General features: G+C 36.2%; 1 protein-coding gene across 1 annotated transcript in view; it reads left to right on the top strand.

Annotated features, from left to right (window-relative positions):
* UNC13C (unc-13 homolog C) overlaps positions 1 to 21,762 on the top strand; it is a 165,152-nt gene that overhangs the window by 17,767 nt on the left and 125,623 nt on the right. Inside the window, exon 7 of the mRNA XM_050978636.1 lies at positions 4,282 to 4,348. Coding sequence (XP_050834593.1) covers positions 4,282 to 4,348 — 67 coding nt within the window. The remainder of the gene's footprint in view (positions 1 to 4,281; positions 4,349 to 21,762) is intronic.

Raw genomic sequence — 21,762 nt, forward strand, 5'->3', positions numbered from 1 at the left:
CTTGCTATAGAGGTTAACACATTTTACTTAGACCTTAAGTAATAGTAAATTTTTAAGGTAACCTTTTTGGCTTCTGGGAACTAGTTTATCTAATTAATGCTTATAGCTGTGTGTAAAAGATTGAAAAGATTCAATCTCTGTGCAAGTATTCCCTTGAAACTACTATAAAATTTACAGAAAAGCTAAAATAGTTGTCAGACATCAATTCTTCTGCAAAGAAATTGCATTTCTCTGTATGGCTTGAACTTTAAAAACCACAGCCGTTTCAGGTGGGAGCATAAGAACTCTACCTAAAGAGGCACACAAAGAAAAGAGAGTTGCTGTGGGAAAAGCAGCAAATGTTTATGGAAAGTTTGACTGGACTCCTACTTCTGTGTCATATTTCATCTATACACTGCTACCTTGAAAGATACCATTCTATTCAGAAGCAGGGTAAATCTCACTGGAATAAGTTTATTATACTTGCATAGCAATTTATTTTGTTTGTTTATTGCATGCATATTCAATCAAATACTTCTATAATTCTGACTTTAATGGCTTTTTAATAAAATTGAAATATTAGGCATTGGTTATGAATAGAGAGATTCTGTAGGAGAAAATTGAATTTAGTTGATTGAAGAAATATGCCTTTCCAGTATACATTTGGGAAGGAAATACAGGTATTTTTATTTTTTTAGTTGGGTATAAAAGAAGGAAAAAAAAAGATTTTTAATGATACAGCATTGAAATAGGTGAGAAATTGGAGTCTAGCAAATAGCTGCCACTTTGCAAATAGTGGCAAATCCAGGCAAAATCTGGAGAAATTCACAAAGTTTCCTTAAGTGTCAGATAGACATTGTTTGCTTTCTGGGAACAATCCAAGATGACACTTTGACAGATTCAAGATTGATTAAAAGATGCAACTTCAATGGACAGCAGAACAATGTCTTGATAATGTCTTATTCACATCAACATGTATTTCTTTGTGTCACCTGTCTCCTGCCATAGCCTTTGGTCTTGTCAATCAGCTTCTGTCCCAATTGCATGTTCCTTTTGTTTAGATAAACATCTTACCATTTGGAAATCCCTAATGTAGCTACTGCAGCACTGAGGAGATTATGTACCTTGTAGGGATTTCTCAGGTAGCAGCATTGCCTTGCAATACCTCTATATCCATCAGAAAAACCTGGAAATTACTTAGTTGATTTACTGTCTTGACAGGCCTTAAAAATTAGAATCTTTCTCCAAAGCTGCTGTTCTGTGGCAACATAGAGGGAAATACAAGCTATTATCTACTGGCACTGTATTAAGTGTACAATATGAGTATCACGAGATGTAGTTTTGATAGATCTGAATGATAATTTACAATCCAGTTCATAGCTCTGAGTGGTAAGAATTGCAATTTTGAAAGTTTAGGTATGGATTACTGTGGTTTTGGTGGTTCTTTAGAAGAAAGGTTAATAGAACTGAATAAATTCTTCCAATCATAATGAAAACAGGATATCACCCTATCCTGCAAACCAAACCTTTTGCAATAGGGATATATTAATGTTTGAGAATAATAGTTAATCAGATAACCAGAAAATCCCACAGTGTTAAATCCAAAATGCCTCTACATATTTTGAAGTCAAAACATTTGAAGTGGCCTGAAAAAGTTTATGTAGTTATTAGTTCCTTTTCCCAGTACTCATTCTCAGATTCTCAGCTACACAGAAGAGTTTGCTATTTCTCTGTGATATAAAGTAATTTTTTTGGATGGTATTGTAAGTCAGAAGACTAAAATAATATTACTGCAAAGTAACTGTTAAAGCAAGCTGGGACTTTCTGAATCAGTTTTAGCAGAGACAGCAACATGCCTTCAATAAGTCACACTGTGATCAGATCTCAGACCCATCAAGGAGTCTAAAGACATGAGGGAGAGGAAGGTACTTTCCTTGCACTGAAAGGAAAGTGAACAATTGTTAATTGTGGCCAAGGAGGGGAGTGTTAGGCCAGCAAGATTAAGAGGGGAAAGCGTTTACTAAATAAAAGTGTCAGTGTAACTTTTGTTTTCTATTAAAAATCCTTAGCTTTTGATAAACTCGACTGAAGAGCCCTTGAGTTTATCTAGCCTGTGCATTCCTTTGCACATACCTGTCATTGGTTGGTAAACCACTGCAACAGGGTTGGTTATTTTGATCCTTCTGGCTAAGAGATGTGAAAGCCTGCTGAGTTTAATGCACGGTGCATCAAAACTTTGACCTGGGCTGCTTGCTGAGCTAACCAGCTCTGAATATTGCTATACTGCTCCTGAGGTGTTTCTTGTAATTCTCCTCAGCTTGTAGTTCTTGTGGCCTGCATGGCATCAGAGATTGCAGCTGGGCATTATGTTGTAGGGGTGGGGAATCAGTATGATTTTCAGGCACTCTTAAGGCGTTTATCATTTGTTTTTTAACTTTTTGTTGTTCAATCACTGGGAATTTTATGCACTTCTAATTATCAGATACAATTCCCTTGTTTTCTGACTTAATGTTTGTGTGAAGTTCCCTAATCTGCTATTTATCTTGTTTCAAAAAATTATAGTAATGCATTTGCCTGGCACATATGTTCCTTGTGGCAGTTCAATTAGCAGGACAGGTGATTCCCAGCAGTATATGGTGTGCTTTGTTACTTGGAATTCCTGCAAAGCACGTGTCATCAGAAGTTTTGTTCAGTATTGATAAAGAATTTTCTGCCAGGTAACTAATTAGTTTCACTAAATCTGAATAGAGAATTAACAACAGTTTGTCCCAACTGGACCCATCACTGTGTCAGCAGGATGTGGACAGGAAGAAACTGCTCCTTGCAGTGTCAATCTCTGCTGAGTCTCTAAGTGGCATAAGAAGTGTATTCAGCTGCCTGATCTGACTGCTCAGCAGTCTGATCGTAGATTGGCGACTTCCCAAAAATACTGCAGACCAGTTAAACCAGTTTGTGTCCCCCTCTGTACCTGATGCCTCAAAACTTTAGAATATTCTTTTCCCTACTTACTTTTAGTTAAGGCTGGGAAAGCTGTTTCTCTTGGTTCCCTCTGAATTAGCTCTGAAAACCCAATCTCTGTCTGACCTTGAAGTTAATTAGCCTGGTAATCCTGAAAGTTAATTATTACCCAATATTTCCAGTCTAGTTAAAACTTCAGGGTGGGGTGGACCAATTACTAGTGTCACTTGGTTGATTTACCTGAAAAGAAAAAAACAGTTGTGAAGAGGAAAAAGGTTGGACCTGCAAACATGTCGCCTCAGACATGAGGGCAGGGGAAGGCAAGCCTCTTCATACTTAGTTTGCATCATGTGCACTCAGCTGTGCATATCAGAGGGAACATTTTTCTCCTCAAATAAAAGAGCACTGTTCCAAAAGTCCAAGATAATTAAATAGTAACGTGTAGACCAAGGGATGGCACTGAAGTATAATATAAATATACTGCAAAAACTTCACTTAGCAAACAGGCTTCTACTGTCCTCTGTAAATTCTATGCATGGAATTTTACTGTATAATTTTTATTTTGCAGCTTTACTGGTATTGTAGGAGGTAGTAGCTTTTGAATTACTTACAATCTTGCAGGAGTGGTGAAGTCTACACTAATTATTTTAACCTGTGCTTAAACAGCCCTTAATGGAATCAGTATTTTTCTGTTTAAACTAACATTCTCCACAGGTGTGGTGAAATGGCTGAATAATGAGCCCTAATTATAATTGGCCTGTGCACGTGTGCAACTTCTGTGTGAGGGCAACCAAATATGCAATAGATAGTATTTCAAAGATTGGTTGGAGTAAATGTTAGTTTTTGTTTGGTGGTGCTTTTTGGGGTAGAGGGAGTATTGTTTTTGTTTTTTGACTTCTCAGTAAGTCTCTTAGTGCAGTAGGCAAAGACTTGGTGACAGTGTCTCTGTCTCACAAGGATAGGCGATAGGCCTTTACTGAGGAAATTCATAGGTTTCCTTTTTTTCCAGTGTCTTGGTGGTTTGGATTTTGTAGTTGTTTTCTGTCTCTCCTCCTGCTATTTGATGTTAAAGACTTTGTAATCCTTATTTATGAGCCACTGTAATTGGGAAATGTATTCCTTTGCTACTGTTCCTTTACAACTTGATAATGCGAGGAGCAGGGATCATGTCTTTTCAAGCCAGTAAACTCTTAGCTTAAATGGAAACCCCTGTAATCCAAAGGTGAGTTAGTGATGGATCTGACTTTGATCCACTCGTCCACAGATTGATCACATATCTTTTAATTATTTATTTTATTACTTTTCTGTTCTGAGTACTTCTTTTTTTTCCCTCCTTTTCTTCAGGAGAAATACAGACCAAGGTAATGGAGGTAATTTTGCAAAAGCAAGATGGGCCAGGGCTATCCAGAAGGTAAGAACGACTCTTAAAACTACTGATATATCACTGTAATTTAAAAACATTTCTCAGCATCAAGGGGAATTTGAATTCATGTAAGCAGGACCTGAGGATGTGACTGCCAAGTTTCTGGTAGCTGAAACAATTTCTTCCATTGGTTCTTAAGTCTGCTGTTCCCTCACCTCAGGATTTTTTTATTCTGAAACACCAAGAGGATGAGATTTTGAGACTTTCTTTAGTCTCAGAGGAGTGATTGCAGTTTTGCCATCTTACAGGTACTGCATATTAATCCAGATACCATAACATCAGACATCTTTATCTAAATAATTTTTGATACTTAGGAAGATCTGTACTTCATTGATACTTAATAAAAAATTGTTTGAAGAATATTTTTTCCTCAAAAAAAATGGTAAATTCTAATGATGATATCATTGCCTCAACATGTTTTTTTTTTAATTAGGAGTGGTAATTAAGTGAAATTGATATGATCACTTGGTATCATTATTGACCATATAAAAGATATTTTCTTTCTCACTGTTGCTGTTAAACTGCAAACCTCTACCTCACATTAGTCGTTGGGAATTCACATGTTGTTAGTTTTTGCCCAGTCTTCTTGCATAGACTGTAGGGCAAAACTACTGTTGATAACTTCTGAGAAACACAGTAATTGTCTTTGCTGTGTACCTGTGAGAAACTGAAGAGTCAGACTTCCTGTTTCATTTGTGTGTAGGCCTTTTGGAAACACTGCTTATTCTCAGGTGGTGTGCTGTAAAATATCTCTTCTGTGCTGTAATGGCCCAGCCAAACTTGTTAAGTGTAAATATGAGTCAAACCCCATCTAAAATACAGCTTTTTCAGTTCATTTTGAGCTGGTTTTTTCCTGCTCTTTAGGGACCAAGTCCTATTTTATTTTTACTGAATTCTCTTGTCTTTATGATAATCCATAGACTGTACCTGTGTGAAAAGAGTGGTGGTTAAAATCTGTTTATACTGGAGTGTTGTGGGTGGAGTACTTACCTGACTGATGTGATCTCAGTTTCTGCATCCAATTCTGCCGCTGGTTTGATCGTTTCCTTTTTTCTGCCAATGGTAGCTCACTGAAGGAGACAGGCAGGAAGAATCCTGGTTTCTAATCAAACATAATGGTCAGACAAGTCAAATAGTCCAGTTTTTTCTTGCAGACAGAGGTTGCAATAGCCTTAAGATGAATTCTTCTTTGAGGAGTTTTCCTTCCGTGTGTGTTTAATGGCCTAGTCAGTGGGATAAAGTTATTTCTCAGTTTAAAACTAAATAACTAATGCCATACAGTCAGCAACTTTGACTTGATGAATCAGCTGAATTTTGTTCAGATGTTAAAAAGTATTTGAATTAATAGTAGAATTGCATTTCTTCCCACTGCTGTTCTTCAAAGTAATTTTGAGGTCAGGAATTAGAAGATGGTAAAGTAAGCAAGTTAATATGCATGAGCTGGAATCTTGGGCTGTCACTGTGCCATTAAGTTGTTTTTTTGTAGCAAAGTAGGCAAAATATCTTGGTGCCCTGGAATAGGAGCAGATTGCTCATCCTCTAATCTAGCATCAGTATGCGGCTGAAAGGTGTTGGCAAAGTTATTGTGAAACTTTTAAGAATTTGAAGATCAGGTGAATGGCAGATGTAAGCACATACCTCATGTGAAACTCTTTTTGAAGAAGGAAATTTCTAGAAATATTTAAAAGGCTAATTTAATTCCTCAGTAATTATTTAATTTTATTTCATTACAAATTAATTTGGATAAGGTTTTTCTTTTGATCAAGTTATTGTCCCTGAAATACAGTTATGTCTTTAGTTCTTTATGCTTCAATCTTGTGGGTTGCCTTGGACTTTTTGCTTTGTCTTTTCTCTCTGAAGATAAACTGGTTTTCAGAAACAGTACATTGGTATTATCTCAGCATTGATTTAGCACAATTCATGTGACATTAAGTACTGTTGTTGGCCCAGAAACTGAGATGTATGAAGGATGAATCTCTGCCAATGCCTAATCAAAATAAACTTTACACATGCAAATATTATCAGGGCTATAAAAGGCCATCAGTGAAAAGAAATCCTGTGCAGTACAACAGGATCAGAAGACTAAAAAATCCTGACGTAATTTGAAGAAGGTACATTACTCAGCCTCATTATGGAGGCTTGCAAACAAATAAATTAAGTAGTATTACACAAAAAGCGATCTCTTTATTTAGGTAACTGCTGTAAGATACAACCACATGGACAGAATGGTTTCTCTCCATAAGGAGCTGGAAAAATAAATAACAATGTTTAGTAACTATGTGGGAGATTTTTAGGCATCAAATCAGGCTTAGATAAGGAACCAGTCCCTGGAAGCTTTTAAGAACAGAGGAGTAACAATTTTTGGGGGTTTTCAGGGAAGTGGCTTTAGCTTGGAACAGGGGCAGGGCGAGTGTAGTTTGTTCAGGTTGATGGCCTTCAGGTTTTTCCTCACTGGTGAAAGAAACATGAATTCTTACTGTAATAGAAAATATATTTGTGGCTTAGGTTTCAGTAATAATATTTGGAATGTATGCTTTTAATGATAATCTATGGAAATATGAAATTGAAGTGGGTTATGATGATCAAATATGAGATGACAGCCCAGTGGTTCACCAGAGGCATTGTAGCTGATGAATATTTACTCAAACATCGACTAGATAGGAAAAGTGCCAAACTGCTTTGGTAACTGTGTCTTTTTAGATAATAAATTGCCTTGGTGCATATTTGAAATAAAAATAGTTAAACCTTCTTGCAATGTATAAAATCTAACTGTGTTAAGAGCTTTAGGGAATACATTCGCCTCTTTGAGAGGGGGGAGAAATTACGAATTGGAAGTAAAAATTACTATCAGCAATTAATAGCTTTTTAAAAGACAGTGCAAAACTAGATAGGGTCCTCTAATTGTGCTTTTGCTGATTGATTAAAGAAATCTAAACCACAATTCTTTCAAAATAATCCCACCTCAGTGTCCGGTTTTCAGTTTCATGTTCACTGTATTCCAGGACCAGTGAGGCTTTTTTATTTGCCTTAGTTATCTAGCAGCTTTGAAATGAGTGCTCTGAAGTACTGACAATAATTATGAGAAGATGAACTGGGAGTTGTTTTTTTTTCTTTAACTCAGTGTCAGCCATGAGTACAATCAAATGGGTTTTCCCCTCTCCCCCCTCCTAACCCAGCTGTATGTGTCACTTTGATTATATCTTTAGGTACTAATCCTTAGTGAAGTAGAGGCTGTTTTGCTGCTGAAATATATTGGAGTAAATACATGTCACCTCTCTGAGATGGATATGCTTTTTTTATCAAATACAAAGCATAGTAATTCATTCCTAAGGCTAACATTAAGCAGGATACTACTCATGTAAGTTACCCTTTGTATCATTCCACAGCTGTATTTATTGACTACAGTGAGTGTTGGAGACACAAAAAACAGTGACATAGTGGCTCTGCATTGACTGGTTTTATAATCTGGAGATCAGCAGAGAGAGTGGCACAGATCTGCCTTGGTAAATCTTCCTGACATACATTATTCCTGACTGCACAATGAGCACAACACATCCATCGATTGCTAATTATTCAATAAATTAAATATATTGGTGTATTCCAAAATTTAAAAAATATTAGGTAGTATTAAATATTCACTGTGGATGGTTGTAATGCTGTTCTGTGATTTGTGGTGAATTACATGATGGATGCAGTGGTGATGCTCCGTATGAGAACGCTCACTAATAGAGAAGTTATCAGCAGCTTCATTTTGTCAGCTCTATTGATTTACTGTCTTATTCAGAAACAGAACTTGATAAACTAATACTAAAGCAGATACTACACAATGACAGCAGTGGGAATTTAAGGCTGGGAAAGCAGAAATCATTCTTTGTTTAGGAGCCACAGGGCTATGAGATTAATGCCAAACTTCTCTTTAAAAGATCTCAATGGACCCAAAGAATTTTTCTTCTTTTAAAAAGCAGTATTTCAGTAGAAAAAAATTTGTATTCCAAGTAATGCAAACATGTCTTGAAATGGAAATAAACAAGTATTTCCTTTTCATAAAGTATTAATAATAGATATTTTGCATCCTGATTCAACTAAAAAGTAATTATGTTCAAGTAGCAATCAGCATTTTTATTGGGTGAAATGACTTCTCAGCAAAGAAGCTGCCTTTTTTAGGTTTTTTAATTTATTTCAAGGATTAAATATTTAAACAAAAAATTATAAACTGACAATTGGAAAACAGAAATGAAGTGCACTTTTCAATTAAATGAGTTCATCATTAGTGTGAATTTGCCAAGCTGCAAATATTTTGATAATGATTTGAATTGGTGCATGAGGAAGCTCAAAATATACCTGCTCAATTAAAGGAATTTCTGGGATGTTTGTGCTTTATAAATCACATTCTTAATATATATAGTATGTGAAGAAAATTTCTAATGGATTACATCAAGCAGTCCTACTTCTAGAATAAAAAGAATTTTGACTATCTTGTGTCTGAGTTTACATGAAGAAGGTACAAAGGTCAGTGTGGGGCAGTTGGACCCCCAGTCGCAAGATCACTTCGTAGTTGCCTTTAAGGCTTTCAGAAAGTGGTGTTTAGAAAGTTAACTTTGACAAAAGGATAAAGACAGAAGTCCAAAATTGTGTTACGCATCAATTCTGAACAAATTGATTTTTGTTTCTTCAATTTTGTATCATTTTAGGTAAACTTTTTTTTTTCCTTTTCCCTCTGATATCCTCTGAAAGTTTCTCAGGGAGAAAATGCTTCAAAATTTGATAAAATTGTGAAGAAAATAAAATGGAGATGTCTTTTTATCTGAACAGAGTTACAGTTAATTTACTTGAAGACTTATTTTAACTTAGATCTTCCTACGGTATTGTGATTTTAGGTATTCTATGATTTACTCCCTGCCCTTCCTGCCTTAAGTCAATGTTAAAGTAGAAATTTGCTTTCTTCTATTAATTGAAGGCACTAACTGTTACTGACCCTGGGAGAAACCTTTGTGAGCTGCTGTTTGAGGATTCTGTTAGGCAAGCTCAGAAAAAGAATTAACACTGTTTTTCCCTTTTGAAAGGTGAGATATAATGACTCACAAGAGAGGATAAAAAAAATCTAAGCTTTTGCTTTTGACCATTATTATAGAAAATCAGCAAACAGCAGTGTAATGTGCTCTCTTCCATAATTTAACTTCAGTTCTCTCCTTTGCATCAGAGTTCAAAAGGGCACCATGATAACATTTTTTTCCTCTTCCTGCTGTTTCAAGTAACCATGTTTTAGCATTTTGCAGGTTGTATTTGGACTGATGTTAAATTATTTATTACTGGTTTCATTGGTAACCTGTGGCTAATTCAATGTGTTATAGAATTATACAGCTGCTTGTGCACATTTGTGATTGAATTATTGAGTGTTTTGTGAGCATTTGAGGGAATGCTTAAAAAAATGCTTTAGAAGACTGAAACTCAACAGGGTTCTCATCAGAGAAAGTTTACAAGTGACAATAGATGTTTCACATAAAGCAGGAAAAATAAGCCAGTTAGTATGAATCAGCTGGACTGATCTTCCTGGGCACCCTTCTGTGGAGGCAAAAGCTGCCTTTTGGAATGTAGTGAAGATAAATAGGATTGTGAAGGCAAGAATGCATTCCATTAGAGAGAATTGGGATTGTTAGTTATGAGGATTGGCAGAGAACCACTCACAGTGGAAGAAAGGGAAGGAGGCCCTAGGGTGAGGAGAGAGAAATACTGGGATAACCAGCAATCATTTCAGTGGGAGATGTAGGATAGGAGAGAGAGCTGAGAACAGCCAAGAATGGAGCACTGATGAACTCTAAATCCTAGCACAAAGAGTGACAGGTCAGACACTGAAAAGCTAATGAATTCTATTGATGGAGTCCAAGCAGTAGCTGGAGGGGAGAAAGCCTAGGGGAAAAAAGATCCAGGAGAGTAAATTTTCTTGCATCCCAATGTATTGTAAAAGATGTGACTTCACAATTGTTGCAATCACTCATTTTCTTGAGTCCTTGCAGCATCTGCCTTAGAGTTCCTACTTCATCACTATGGTTCTTTCTTGTAATCTACTTCTCTTCACCTATTTTCAAATTTGCTGGGTTGTGTGTTTTAATTCACTACCAAATAATTTTTTTTTCAAGTTTGGAGGTGCTCTCTTTTTTTAAGTCTTCCTATGCTACTACCACTCTCTACAAGTCTTGAGATGGCTCTTAATTAGCACCTTTCGTAGCACTGTTAAATACATACTTGAGTTTAAGTATATGACTGATCATTGTATTGAATAGAGATGCTGTAACTCTTCCCCTCTCTCACTTCTGCTTCAATAAACTTTACCCTATTCTTGTGGTTTAACCCCAGCCAGCAAATAAACCCCACAGAGTTGCTCATTTGTTCTCCCCCAGTGGAATGGGGCAGAGAACCAGAGGGTAAAAGTGAGAACTTGAGGCTTGAGGTAAAGGCAGCCTAAAATTGGTTCCCCACATAAAAAGTGGCAACTGAGTCAGATTCTTTATTTTAAAAAAGTTTTAGCAAGGATTCTACTTCCCTAGACAAAAAAAAAACAAAAAACCAAAAAAACTAGAGTGAACACATTCCTAGAGAATAACAATGAATAAAATAATCATAAGGAAAGAACAGAATGGGGAATTAAATTTCAGAGTTAAGGTATATTGTTCTTAAGTTATCACTTCAAATACATTACACTTCTTTAAGTTCTTGATAAATCTGAATGGGGAGAAAGCTCACTTTTTCCCTCCTGGTTAAAAAAAAAAAAAAAATGTTGGTGTTTCTTGATTTGTTCTTCAGTTATTGTTGGGCTTTTGCCCCTGTATTTGCTTTTCAGCTGTGATCCCATCTTATGATCCTGTTTGAAATCAGGGCCAAATTTTAATTAAATTTGAGCTGGCAAGAAGCCATATTTACAGAGATTGCCTGTTCCTTGTTAATTGCTATTTAAAAAAAAAAATCTTACATGTGATTTTATTTCACTTAATAAAATTCAAACTGCATAATTTTATAAACTTAGAAATTGGTTTTTAAAAAGTCTGGAAAATTTTTCACGTGGAATAGGAAGAATCTTCAGCCATCTTAACTTCAGAATCTCCAAAGCAGTTTTCACAGTCATCTAAAGTAAAACTTAAAGTAGCTCACAGGTGCACTATGAAATACAAGAGCAGTTATTTTCTCTTTCCCCTTCTTATTGCAAACCCTTCTTTTTAGAAGGAAACATTGAGCTTGACAGTAAAGAAAAATAATCAGTGTAGAGGAAACAACACCCCTTATGGAGAAGAGCACCTGCAGCCCCCTGTGCGTGCCTCCCAGAGGAGCGGGCGCGGTGGCGCCCGGGCGGGTTCGGGGGTGGCTGGGGCGGCGCGGCCGGCAGGGGGCGCGCGGGGAGCGGCCAGCCTGCCCCGGGGCCTGTGCCGGCCCTGCGGCTGCTCCGCTTCCTTCGGGCACGGCAGCGTGATCCGAGAGCTGTCCCGCGAGACGGCTTTCTGATTGACGGATAGGATTCCGGAATTGACAGTTATTGCCTTTCTTTGATAAACGGGGAGATATAACCATCCCTTAAGCAAACTGGCAAGGTGATGTGCAGGAGAAAGATAAATTAGTTGTGTGACAGCTTTTCCAACTTTCAGGCTGAAATCCATCATGAAATACAAACTACTTCAAAGCCATTCTATCAGTTTACAACTGTCAACATTCAGTATAAGTATTGCACAATAGAAATAGTCAAATAATATCCAAAATATGCGATTTAATGCACAGCACAAAAGCAATGATGGAGATTACTGAAATATTTTCAGTGGACAGACTTTTATTTCTAAGAATTCAAAGAATCATTTCTGAAAGTCATGATCAAGTAATCGTGGAAATAGGCACAAAGAATAGCTGCTTTCTCCATGCAGGCTTATAGCTGCCCATTGGAGTTTGGGTTTTTTGTTTGGGGTTGGTAGCTATAGTGTTTTCTTTGTGTGGGTTTTCATTGTTTTTTCTATTAAGCTACAGGGTTTGGCTGGAACTGTGTAACAAGTTGCAACAACTCTATGCATATTGTCTATGTACATGTAATAACACGTATTTCTTCTATGTATGGAAGTTACTTCTTTAACACTCTTTTGGGCAATAGAGTAAATCAGTGTGAATTTACTGAGAGTTCTTCGAGGCTAGCTTCATGAACATTTCAGGTTACTGCCAAGTAACCCCTAAAATGCATAGGGCCCACACATACAAATTGCTCCTTTGTGTTAGTTTTTCAAAAACTTCTGTGGATGTTTTCTCAAGATGTACAGGAGCTTCATTCCAGTCACTGACTTTACAACTATCTGGGCTTCCAAACTTCTGAGAACTTCAGCTACTCTACAGAATTAATACATCTGCTCATAGAATTACTCTAGAAAGTCACCTACCTCGTATATATGTGAGAAGTGTGTGAACAGAGGAACGTTTTTATGAATTTAGGTGAATTCACTTCTAATTAGTGCATATTTATACATGAAATTTAATTCTTAATTGGTCAGTATCATTCCAAACAAAGTCACTGTATCTCTGGCTTGGAGGTGTTCCACTCAGAATTTTAACTTCATGGAAGACAAGCCATGATGGGTTCTGAAGGTCTTTGGATTCATGTTTGCTTTTTTATTTCCTTCTGAAATATCAATTGAGTAATGCATCTAGTAGAGTAAAATGTCCTTATCCTTGTCCTGTGATGGATTATCAAAGAAATTAAGTTCACCTTTCAGCTGAAATACTCAGAATGTGATAACACAATAGATGAGCATAAACAGGGTCAACACTTAGGATCTTCCTTGAAGATGGCAACATTAATCTAAGCATTCTGAGTTAATGTTATTGGTAAAGACTTTTTTTATTAAATGATTAAACCTTATATTTTTGGAAGACAGTTCCAATATTTACTAGTTTTACTGTCAGTCATGTTAAGGCCATTTGTCTTGCTGAAACAGTTATTTTTAAGTGTGTGACTACTACAGGTGGGCATGCTTGACTAGGCTGGCTGGTTTTTCCTTATTTCATCCTTACATAAGGAGTCCTGTTGATGCTGGGAGGATTTATTATTGCACCTTGTGTAGTTAGGACTATGGCACTGAGTATTGATATCAGTGGAATATTTCCTATTATTCACTTACAAGAAAGTTTTATTGTATATTTTTTGGCCTGCAAATATGACAGTTTTGAAGAATAAGTTTGATTCTGTTTAGACAGAGTAGTGAGTAATGGCTGCAGGCTAATAACGACATTAAGATTTGAATAATCAAACATTCATTCATCTGGTTCTTAACTATAAATCTAATTAATAATTTTTTTATAGGTTGCATTTATGTCAGCAAGACATAATAAATATAATGATCCGTAATTATTTTTATAATGATATGCAAAAAACAAATTATTAATTTACAACTTTACATAAGAGATCTGATTCTAGAATTTTTCCATTTATAAATTGTACATAAAACTGAGTCCTAGGATGACAGTACTAACAACAGTACAAAGATTGCAGAAAGTGAAAGCTATAACCAGTAAGTTTTAACTATTACTAGAAATTGTTAACCACTCATAAGTGCTGCATTTTACTCAACGTATCATTCAAAGAAAGTAACTGAATTGCAAACTTCTGTTACAAATGACAGTTCTTACAGACTATCCCAAGTTTGAGGGTTTAATTTTTATACCGAAAAGACACATACTTTAATGTTCACTATGGCATTCCAGTCCTGCTGTCTCCCAAGGTTAAAGAGGATAATCTCATACCTGTGGGTTTATGCCTGTACACATGTTTTGTGAAACATTTACACTGTGGCTGTGTGTACACTCTGTAGAATGGTTTTATATAGGCTCATTCTGGATGCGTTTTGGTAGTTCTTCATGTGTCAGTTTTAAATATATTTTCAATATGTGTAAGGCTGCATGTGGCCTTATACTACTAAACCTGCTAAGATTTGAAAAAACACCTGATATATTCTGTACAGTATAATTTACGAACTGCATGCACAATAGTAATCCATTCTGCTATTTGAATTGCAGTAAATAAAGGGCTGATTCCTACTACCTAGGTATTCACTGGGGACGTATAAGTGCTTTTCATGGAAAGTGAGTGATGTATTTCTTATTACGTGGAGCACCCTTCAATCATCATGGAATGATAGTAGTTGTGAAGGGTATTTAGCAGATTCATTACAAATATTATCAGCTGTTGATGAAAGCAGTGCTGTAAGAAACAGCTACACAATCGTTTCTGTGGGTCATGTCAGACTGATAAATTAAAGGTTAGGGTGGAACACGGCCCTGCCAAGCAAGAGACGCTGTCTCCCGCTGTTCCCCTTGCGGGCACGGATGCGCACCTGGCAGCTCCCCCGACGCACTGCATGTGTTGTTCCTGCGAGCGAGGCTGCTCCGAGAGCCTGAGTGGCTCTGCGAGCAGAGGGGCTGCCTGCCACGCAGGAGGGCTGTGCCTATTGCAGCGGGTGCTGCATTCGGGAGCAGTGGCAGGAGAAAACAGCAGCGGGGGAAGTTCCCGGCACATAAAGCCCCAGGATGATTACTGCTCTCTCGTGTTGATGTTGTTTTTGAACCGGAGTAGGACGCTGACTTCTGCTCTGCTATTACAGAGGAGAAACAACCCTGAGCTGCAGAATGAATTAGTAGCTAACATCACGATTACTCTTAGCGGTTAGCACAAGTTGTAGGAGGGGGGAAAAATGGGAGAGGAAGAAAAAAAAATCCCCATTTAATGCTGCCTAGGGAATACCGTGGAATTTAGAACAGATACCGCTGCAGACTGACTGCGCTTGACTTGAATCACTGGGAAGCAGCCTCATGTTGTATCATTTAAGGCTGAAGGAAGAACGGCAAAATAGTAATGGATTTGTGTACAGTGTTTCTCCATAAATGGAAAATAGTATAAAGATGGTGGTATGTAATTTGTATTTTATTTTTAAGAAGAATTTAATCCAGGTATGTATGCTCTTTGTATTTTTGTCTAGTCTGCGTACAGTTTCTGTTTCCTTTGTTTCCTTTGCTTATTTTCATTCTGAACGTACCTCCTGCTGTTCTTGCTAATGCAATGCATTGATTTGTAACTGATTTGTTTTCTAATGCTATACTGTTGATGAAACTGTCTGGGCTTCTGGAATTAACACTTCATTAAAAACTGGGGGAGGTTATTTTGTAAGGTTGGTAACTTCACAGTGTAAGTTGAGTAAGACAGTATGGTGTTGGATTTTTCAATGAGTTGGTATGTTTAAATTGATACCAAAATATAAGCAAAATAATTATATGAATATGCTGTAAAAATACAGTATGTTTTCCTTATTTATGTCAGTATCTTTCTCCTAATTTGTGACAGGATTAGTAATAAATTGAGCTTTACGGATGCTTATGTATTTCTGGGTCTTGATTAATCTCCAAGATGAACACCCTGCAGCTTTCTTTTGAAGAGGCAGCTTGCTTAGACTACGTGTTTGATTCTGTTCCACAGCTAAACCTATGTCTTAGAATACCTTCTATTACGTATCTTCTCCAAGCCACAACCTAAAAACCACTATAACTATTTCATACATATTTTTCCATCATTTTAACTTTAGGAAGATAATATTAGTATTTTTCCCTCTGCAATTTCAGAGGCCAATAGTAGCTGAAACTAATTTCTTACTATAAGATTGATGGTTCATTTTGCTTTAAGAGGAAGTGTTATGTAGATATAAAAATATGACTGCATTCTTTGACCCTCACCTTTCTTCAGTCACCTGCCTCCTTTTGCGCTTTTTTGTTAATATATTCTTTCAGCTGACATGTAATAAGTGAAATAGAACACAAAGATATGTGCCCTTAAACTAAGGACACTGATAGTTGTCCTATATGTAGTAAAAATGTATTAAAACACTTAATGCTTATTTGATTTTTCATTAGTCTTGAAATATCTTAAAATATGCAGTTGCATTTGTATTTTCAGTGCAGCCCAGTTAGGAGTAAGTTTGGTTTTTTTTTTTTTAATAACGTGTTGATCCAAAAAGGTTTAATCTTAGTTCCAGCATCATGATACTGTTGTTAACCCCGTGGCTGGCAGGAACTCTTACGCCTTAAAAGCATGCATTGATGTAACATCAATTGCTTTCTGATGTGCAAATAGAGCTACAACTTTACAGACAGTTTTTTTCACAGAGATTGTTTCCTGTTGGTGATTATCTAAAATAGATGCCTTTCTTTAGCATAATACACAATTATGATCTGACAATTGAAAATGTAAGGTTACTTGACACATACAAATGTTCCAACAGTCAGTGCTAAATCTTATCTAAACCAACAAATAAAGTGAGAAAAGCAGTGAGAGAATGCTGTTAAGTCTAAAAGCACGAAGATGAATGAAAAGTAGAATTTAAGGTTTCCAGCATGTTTCATTCATCACAAATTCCTTTTGTAAGGAATATAATGTTAGGAATTATGATTATGAATGAAGATTAGCTGTCATCTCAAAGAAAAAAGCCATGATGCAAGATAAATGTTCTTTAAGGTGAATATGCACAACTTGGAGAGTTGCATAAAGGTTTTCTGTCACTATACCATTTGCTTGATCCTGCAGTGATGTCAGCACATTACCATAATGACTGTATGTTGCTGTGAAAACACTTAGGAAATCTCAGGTAAAGTACTGGGATTCCTGAGTGTTACACAGTAGGAGAATGCTTATAGCTCAGAACATCTCTCAATTCACTAAAGCATTAGTGAGGACTGAAAATTCCAAATTTTCCATTAACTGCAGTGTTGTGAAAATCCAGGAAGAATGTCGTATAATAGCTTCTGCCTTGTTGAGACCATTACAGCTCTGAAGCCTAAAATTTCTTTGGCACCTAAGAAGGTTGTTACAGTGGTTTTTTTTTTTCTCATTTTTGTCATTCACTTACTTAGGTAGAAGAGGTTCTTGCTTTCAGGTACAAATCTGAGTATCACACTTGTCAGTAAATTGAAGCAAATACAGCAGAGGGCTTTTTTAATAAAGTTTTTCCAGCAAATTTGGAAACATGTTTAATGTCTACCATCCTTATCAGTGAATGTCATTTCAGGTGTTAAGCATGGTTTTGATCTGTGTCTGCCTGCTCATCCTAGTGTATGTTGTTGTCAACAGTACTTGTAGTCATTTGTGCTTGTGGTGTTTTTCAAACCAAAAATCACAGACAATTGCTGCCATTTTTCAAATGAAAGACCACTTCATCAAAAACTTTCCTCTTCATATTTGATGTAACTGTTCATTTACTAGGTTTTAGAAAATATGTAAAATCTCTGTGTGCAGAGGAATGGAATCCAGAGGGCTTACTTTGCCCATATAAAGTTGTTCTCTTACTTGTAAATAGTTTTAAAAAATGCCCCCAAACCCTAAAGAAAGAAAAAGAATCAAATCTGTAGAGTGATGTAGTGCACATGTGGTCACTGAGTTAATGGTAAAGTGTCCAACAGCAATCTAATTCAGGACAGTGAATTGCCCATTCCAAGGCTCAGGCAAGTACAGTTGGAGGATTAAAATTCTTACCTGAAAGAAAATGGTATGGGGTTTTTTTTTGTTTTTGTTTTGTTTTGGAGGGGGTTTTTTTGTGGTTTTGGGGGGGTTTCTTGGTTTGTTTTGTTTTGTGGGGTTTTTTTGTTTGTTTGTTTTGTTTTGTTTAATTATCTTTTCTGATGTAATTACTATCCTGAAAAGTTGCTGAAATTTTTGAAATGTTAGTATTAAAAGAAACTTTGAGTACACGAAGTATACTGTAAATACAGTCTCTGCATACAGTCTTATGCTTCAGTGTAAATTAAATCACCTGGGTTCCCAGGGTGTAATGTTTAAAAGACCCTCTATTAAATCACAGGCAGAAGTAGAGACAGATCTGAGATTAAGTCAAAATGTATGTTGATACTTTCTGCGTTTTAATAGACACTAAATAGGTTCTGACTATTGTATAGTAGGTCTTTTATTTATGGCAATCTGACATAATAGCAAGCTGGTAGTAGTCTAACAAAGCTACTATGTCTGGTACTGAGTTATACAGTAATATCCATATAGTCAACAAATAACTTTTCCCTCCCTGTGTTTTCCCTTCTTTTAGTGGTCTGCATTTAAGTAGAAATGAACTGTTTGGTGAAATTGTCTCAATCTTAGCAGAGTATTGACTAAAACCAAGTTTTTGTATGGGACAAAATATATCATGTATACAGCTGTAAGAGGGGGGAAAAGGTCATTATTGCCACCTGGTTATATGCTACAGTGTAATTTATTTTTTTTAGTTGAAAAAGTCAAGGAAACAACTAGAAAGATTCAAGAGAAAGAAGTCAGTATCAGTACATTTAGCGTAATAATATTGAAGCTGTTTTCCAAATCATCTGCAGTCTCTTATTTTGTGTGCACATTCAACTGGCCTACATTATCTATGGGCTCTCCAGATGGGCCACAATTTACCTTTAGAATCTGTTCTATAGCTTTTTGCATTTCAGTATTAATCTACTGTATTTGGCACATCTCTTCCTCTGTTTTTAGTCTAGTCAAGGCCGTTGACCTTTAAGAACAGTTGCTTCAATTACAAGTTTTCATGTTTGTAATGTAAATACCACACTATATATTTGTTTCAAAAGAAATGGCATTCTAAATGCTTTCAACAATCTTATAATAAAGACTTGAATTGCAATAGCCTCAGTTGCCTTAACAAAACTTTGTAGAGAAAATACAAACATTACAAATACAAAGATGTAAAGAATAGTGTAACTATAAAAGTAATTCTGCAACTTAGTGTAAAATAATGGGGTTTTCTTCAATTTGTCTGTCTTCAACAGTAATTGCAGAAAAATCCCCCATCTTTTACTGAACAAAAAATTCCTCTCTTTTTCCATAGTGTCATAGTAGTAGGGAAGCAGATGACTTTCTCTCCAGAAAAATTACTTATCCTAGCTTGCTAGGAATTTTCCTCTAAGCTAATCTGAAGACAATGTGTTTCTATACATTGCAAAGTAGTTTAATTACAACTGCTTAACTACTGAGTTAATTCACTAATGCACAAAGTTCTCTGTATGGTTTCTGAGTTAGATGTTCAAAATCACAATGAGCCAGTCAGGTTTAAGCATTTGCTGTTTCCATCTTTTTTCCTTAAACTCTCTAACAGAAGAGATACATAATAGACATGAATGACCAGTCTTGCAGTATAACTGTTAAATTTTTAGATTGGAAGAATCTGTAGTGTGCCCCATGAATATATGTGCAGCCTCCTCAGGACAGCAGTAGGCCTTGTGGGTTAAAAAATATGCAGATTGTAGGCTCTTAAAGCTGGGGTTTGAATCAGCAGTTTGGTGGTTAGTTTTATTTTTTTACATTCTCATAAATAGAGAAGGCAGCATTTTCTGAGGTTGGTTAGATATGCATAAATAGCATATCTGTACTATAAAGAGCTATTACCAGGTAAATAAGCAGATATAGTAAACTTTCCAAGTAATTTTGAAGAACAATAAGAACAGCTTCCTAGCCAAAGGGTGAGAGTGCTGATAGCACTCCATGCTCTTGTCTGAATGTTGGAGGGGCTGAAGGGATAGGCAAAAGTTTGCTGCTATGAAAAGCTGAGGAATTCTTGGAACAAAGAGTAATTACCCAAAAGAGAAAGCAGGTCTCTTCATTGCTCTCTGCCCTGCCTCTGCCAGGGTCTTCAGGCAGGCCATCCACATAGCATATGCAGTGTGAAGTGTCATTTTACCTTGAGACACAAATTACACGGTTTAAAAATGTGAGTAGTTAAGACTACAAGAAGAATTTAGGAAGAATATAGAGGAGCAGAGAAGTGCTCTCAATTAAGTTCTTCTGAATTAGGTCATCTGAGATGATTGTCAGTATAGTGTTCCTGTTATAGTAAATTAATGAAGCAATGTGGAGTGTACACCATAATGCTTGTCAAAAGGAAGGGGAGCATAGGTTTCACCCAGCAGACCTGAGCTGAGGGCAAGTACACTTATATCAAGATAACCTTATTCCCAGGCAAGCATAAGACTATAATAAAAGTAAAGTAAAATACCATAATTAATAAATCTGTATATCTGAATTCTGTTATTGATTCCTTAAGAGACGTTAGAGAACTTCTCTTAGCCTCAGTTTCTGCAGATGCAGGGTAGACTACACATTTTTTTTGTTATGTTTAATTAATTAATTTCTGGGGAGTGTTTTGCATATCACAAAAATATGTTTCTGTTTATAGACTTTAGTGAGTATTTTGACATTAATACAGGCTGGTATTGCTCCAGATGAAGACTTCTTGGTTTTGTTTTGGTTCCCCCTACCATCTTGGTGTTGTGAACATCAATTGTCATAGGGTATTTTATAGAGAGAAAATGCACTTCAGTCTCATCTTCTTGCCTGCTCCCTTTCAATACACACAGACCCCTTGTAGCTGATTAATAGTGCGAAGGTTAAGAAAGGCTATGGTTCTGCCTGGCACTTGCTTTAGAAGAGGACAGTCTGCATCCATAAAGCTACCTCTTACTGGAGAGAGCTGCTGCTCTGCAGGTTTTTTTACTAGGGTCTGAACAGAAGCTGAGCAGTGATCTAGCTATTCTATTTAAATACTGAAATTATATTTTTAAGATGATTCACTTGTCTTTTTTTTATTAAAACAAAGGGCTGGATTTTTTAAAATATTTTTTTTGAAATGGGGGTCTGGTGTTCAGATATGTAACTAAAATACTCTGCATTATTTTAAAAGATATAATTTTTAACTCTGCCCACTCCTCCCCCCTTCTACCTGACACGTTAGTTTTAGAATTGGAATAAGATCCTTTATAAATGATGTTTCCAACTGACATTTTTATTTTGATAATGCTTTGTTATCAACATATCCAGTTGAATATGCTTGAAATATTCAAGCATATTCAACTGGATATGTTCACCATGAAGTTGATTGACAAAGCTATTTTCAGATTTGCTATGGGTCAAAAAGTTGATGGATGTGTCAGTTTGTCCCTTCTTTATAAAAGAACCCCATTAAGAATTTATTTTAGTTCTAGTCTCACAATCCATAACACTTTCCACTTTCCTGCTCTATTACCATCTAGCACCAAGTCCATACCTCACTGCTATAACATTTCAACATGAATCCTTATGCTTAGAATGGGTTAACCCAGTAATGCTGAATTTCATCATAAAAACTCTTTTCATTCAATAAACAAGCAAAGTGATAATTTAAAAAATTAGTTTGTAATGGTTTATCAGGAGACCTAGATAAAACAAGAAAGTCTCCAAATGACAACTTGCAGCTCATTCAAATAATTGCCTTAGTTCTATGTGCTTCTTGAGAGACTTCCTTATCTTAAGGAGTTTTAACTTTATGTTGATTTAAAATGTTAAGGACAACCTATGCAAATCTTTACAGAAAGAAATG

The sequence above is a fragment of the Serinus canaria genome, chromosome 10, assembly GCF_022539315.1.
Source record: "Serinus canaria isolate serCan28SL12 chromosome 10, serCan2020, whole genome shotgun sequence".
Taxonomy (NCBI): domain Eukaryota; kingdom Metazoa; phylum Chordata; class Aves; order Passeriformes; family Fringillidae; genus Serinus; species Serinus canaria.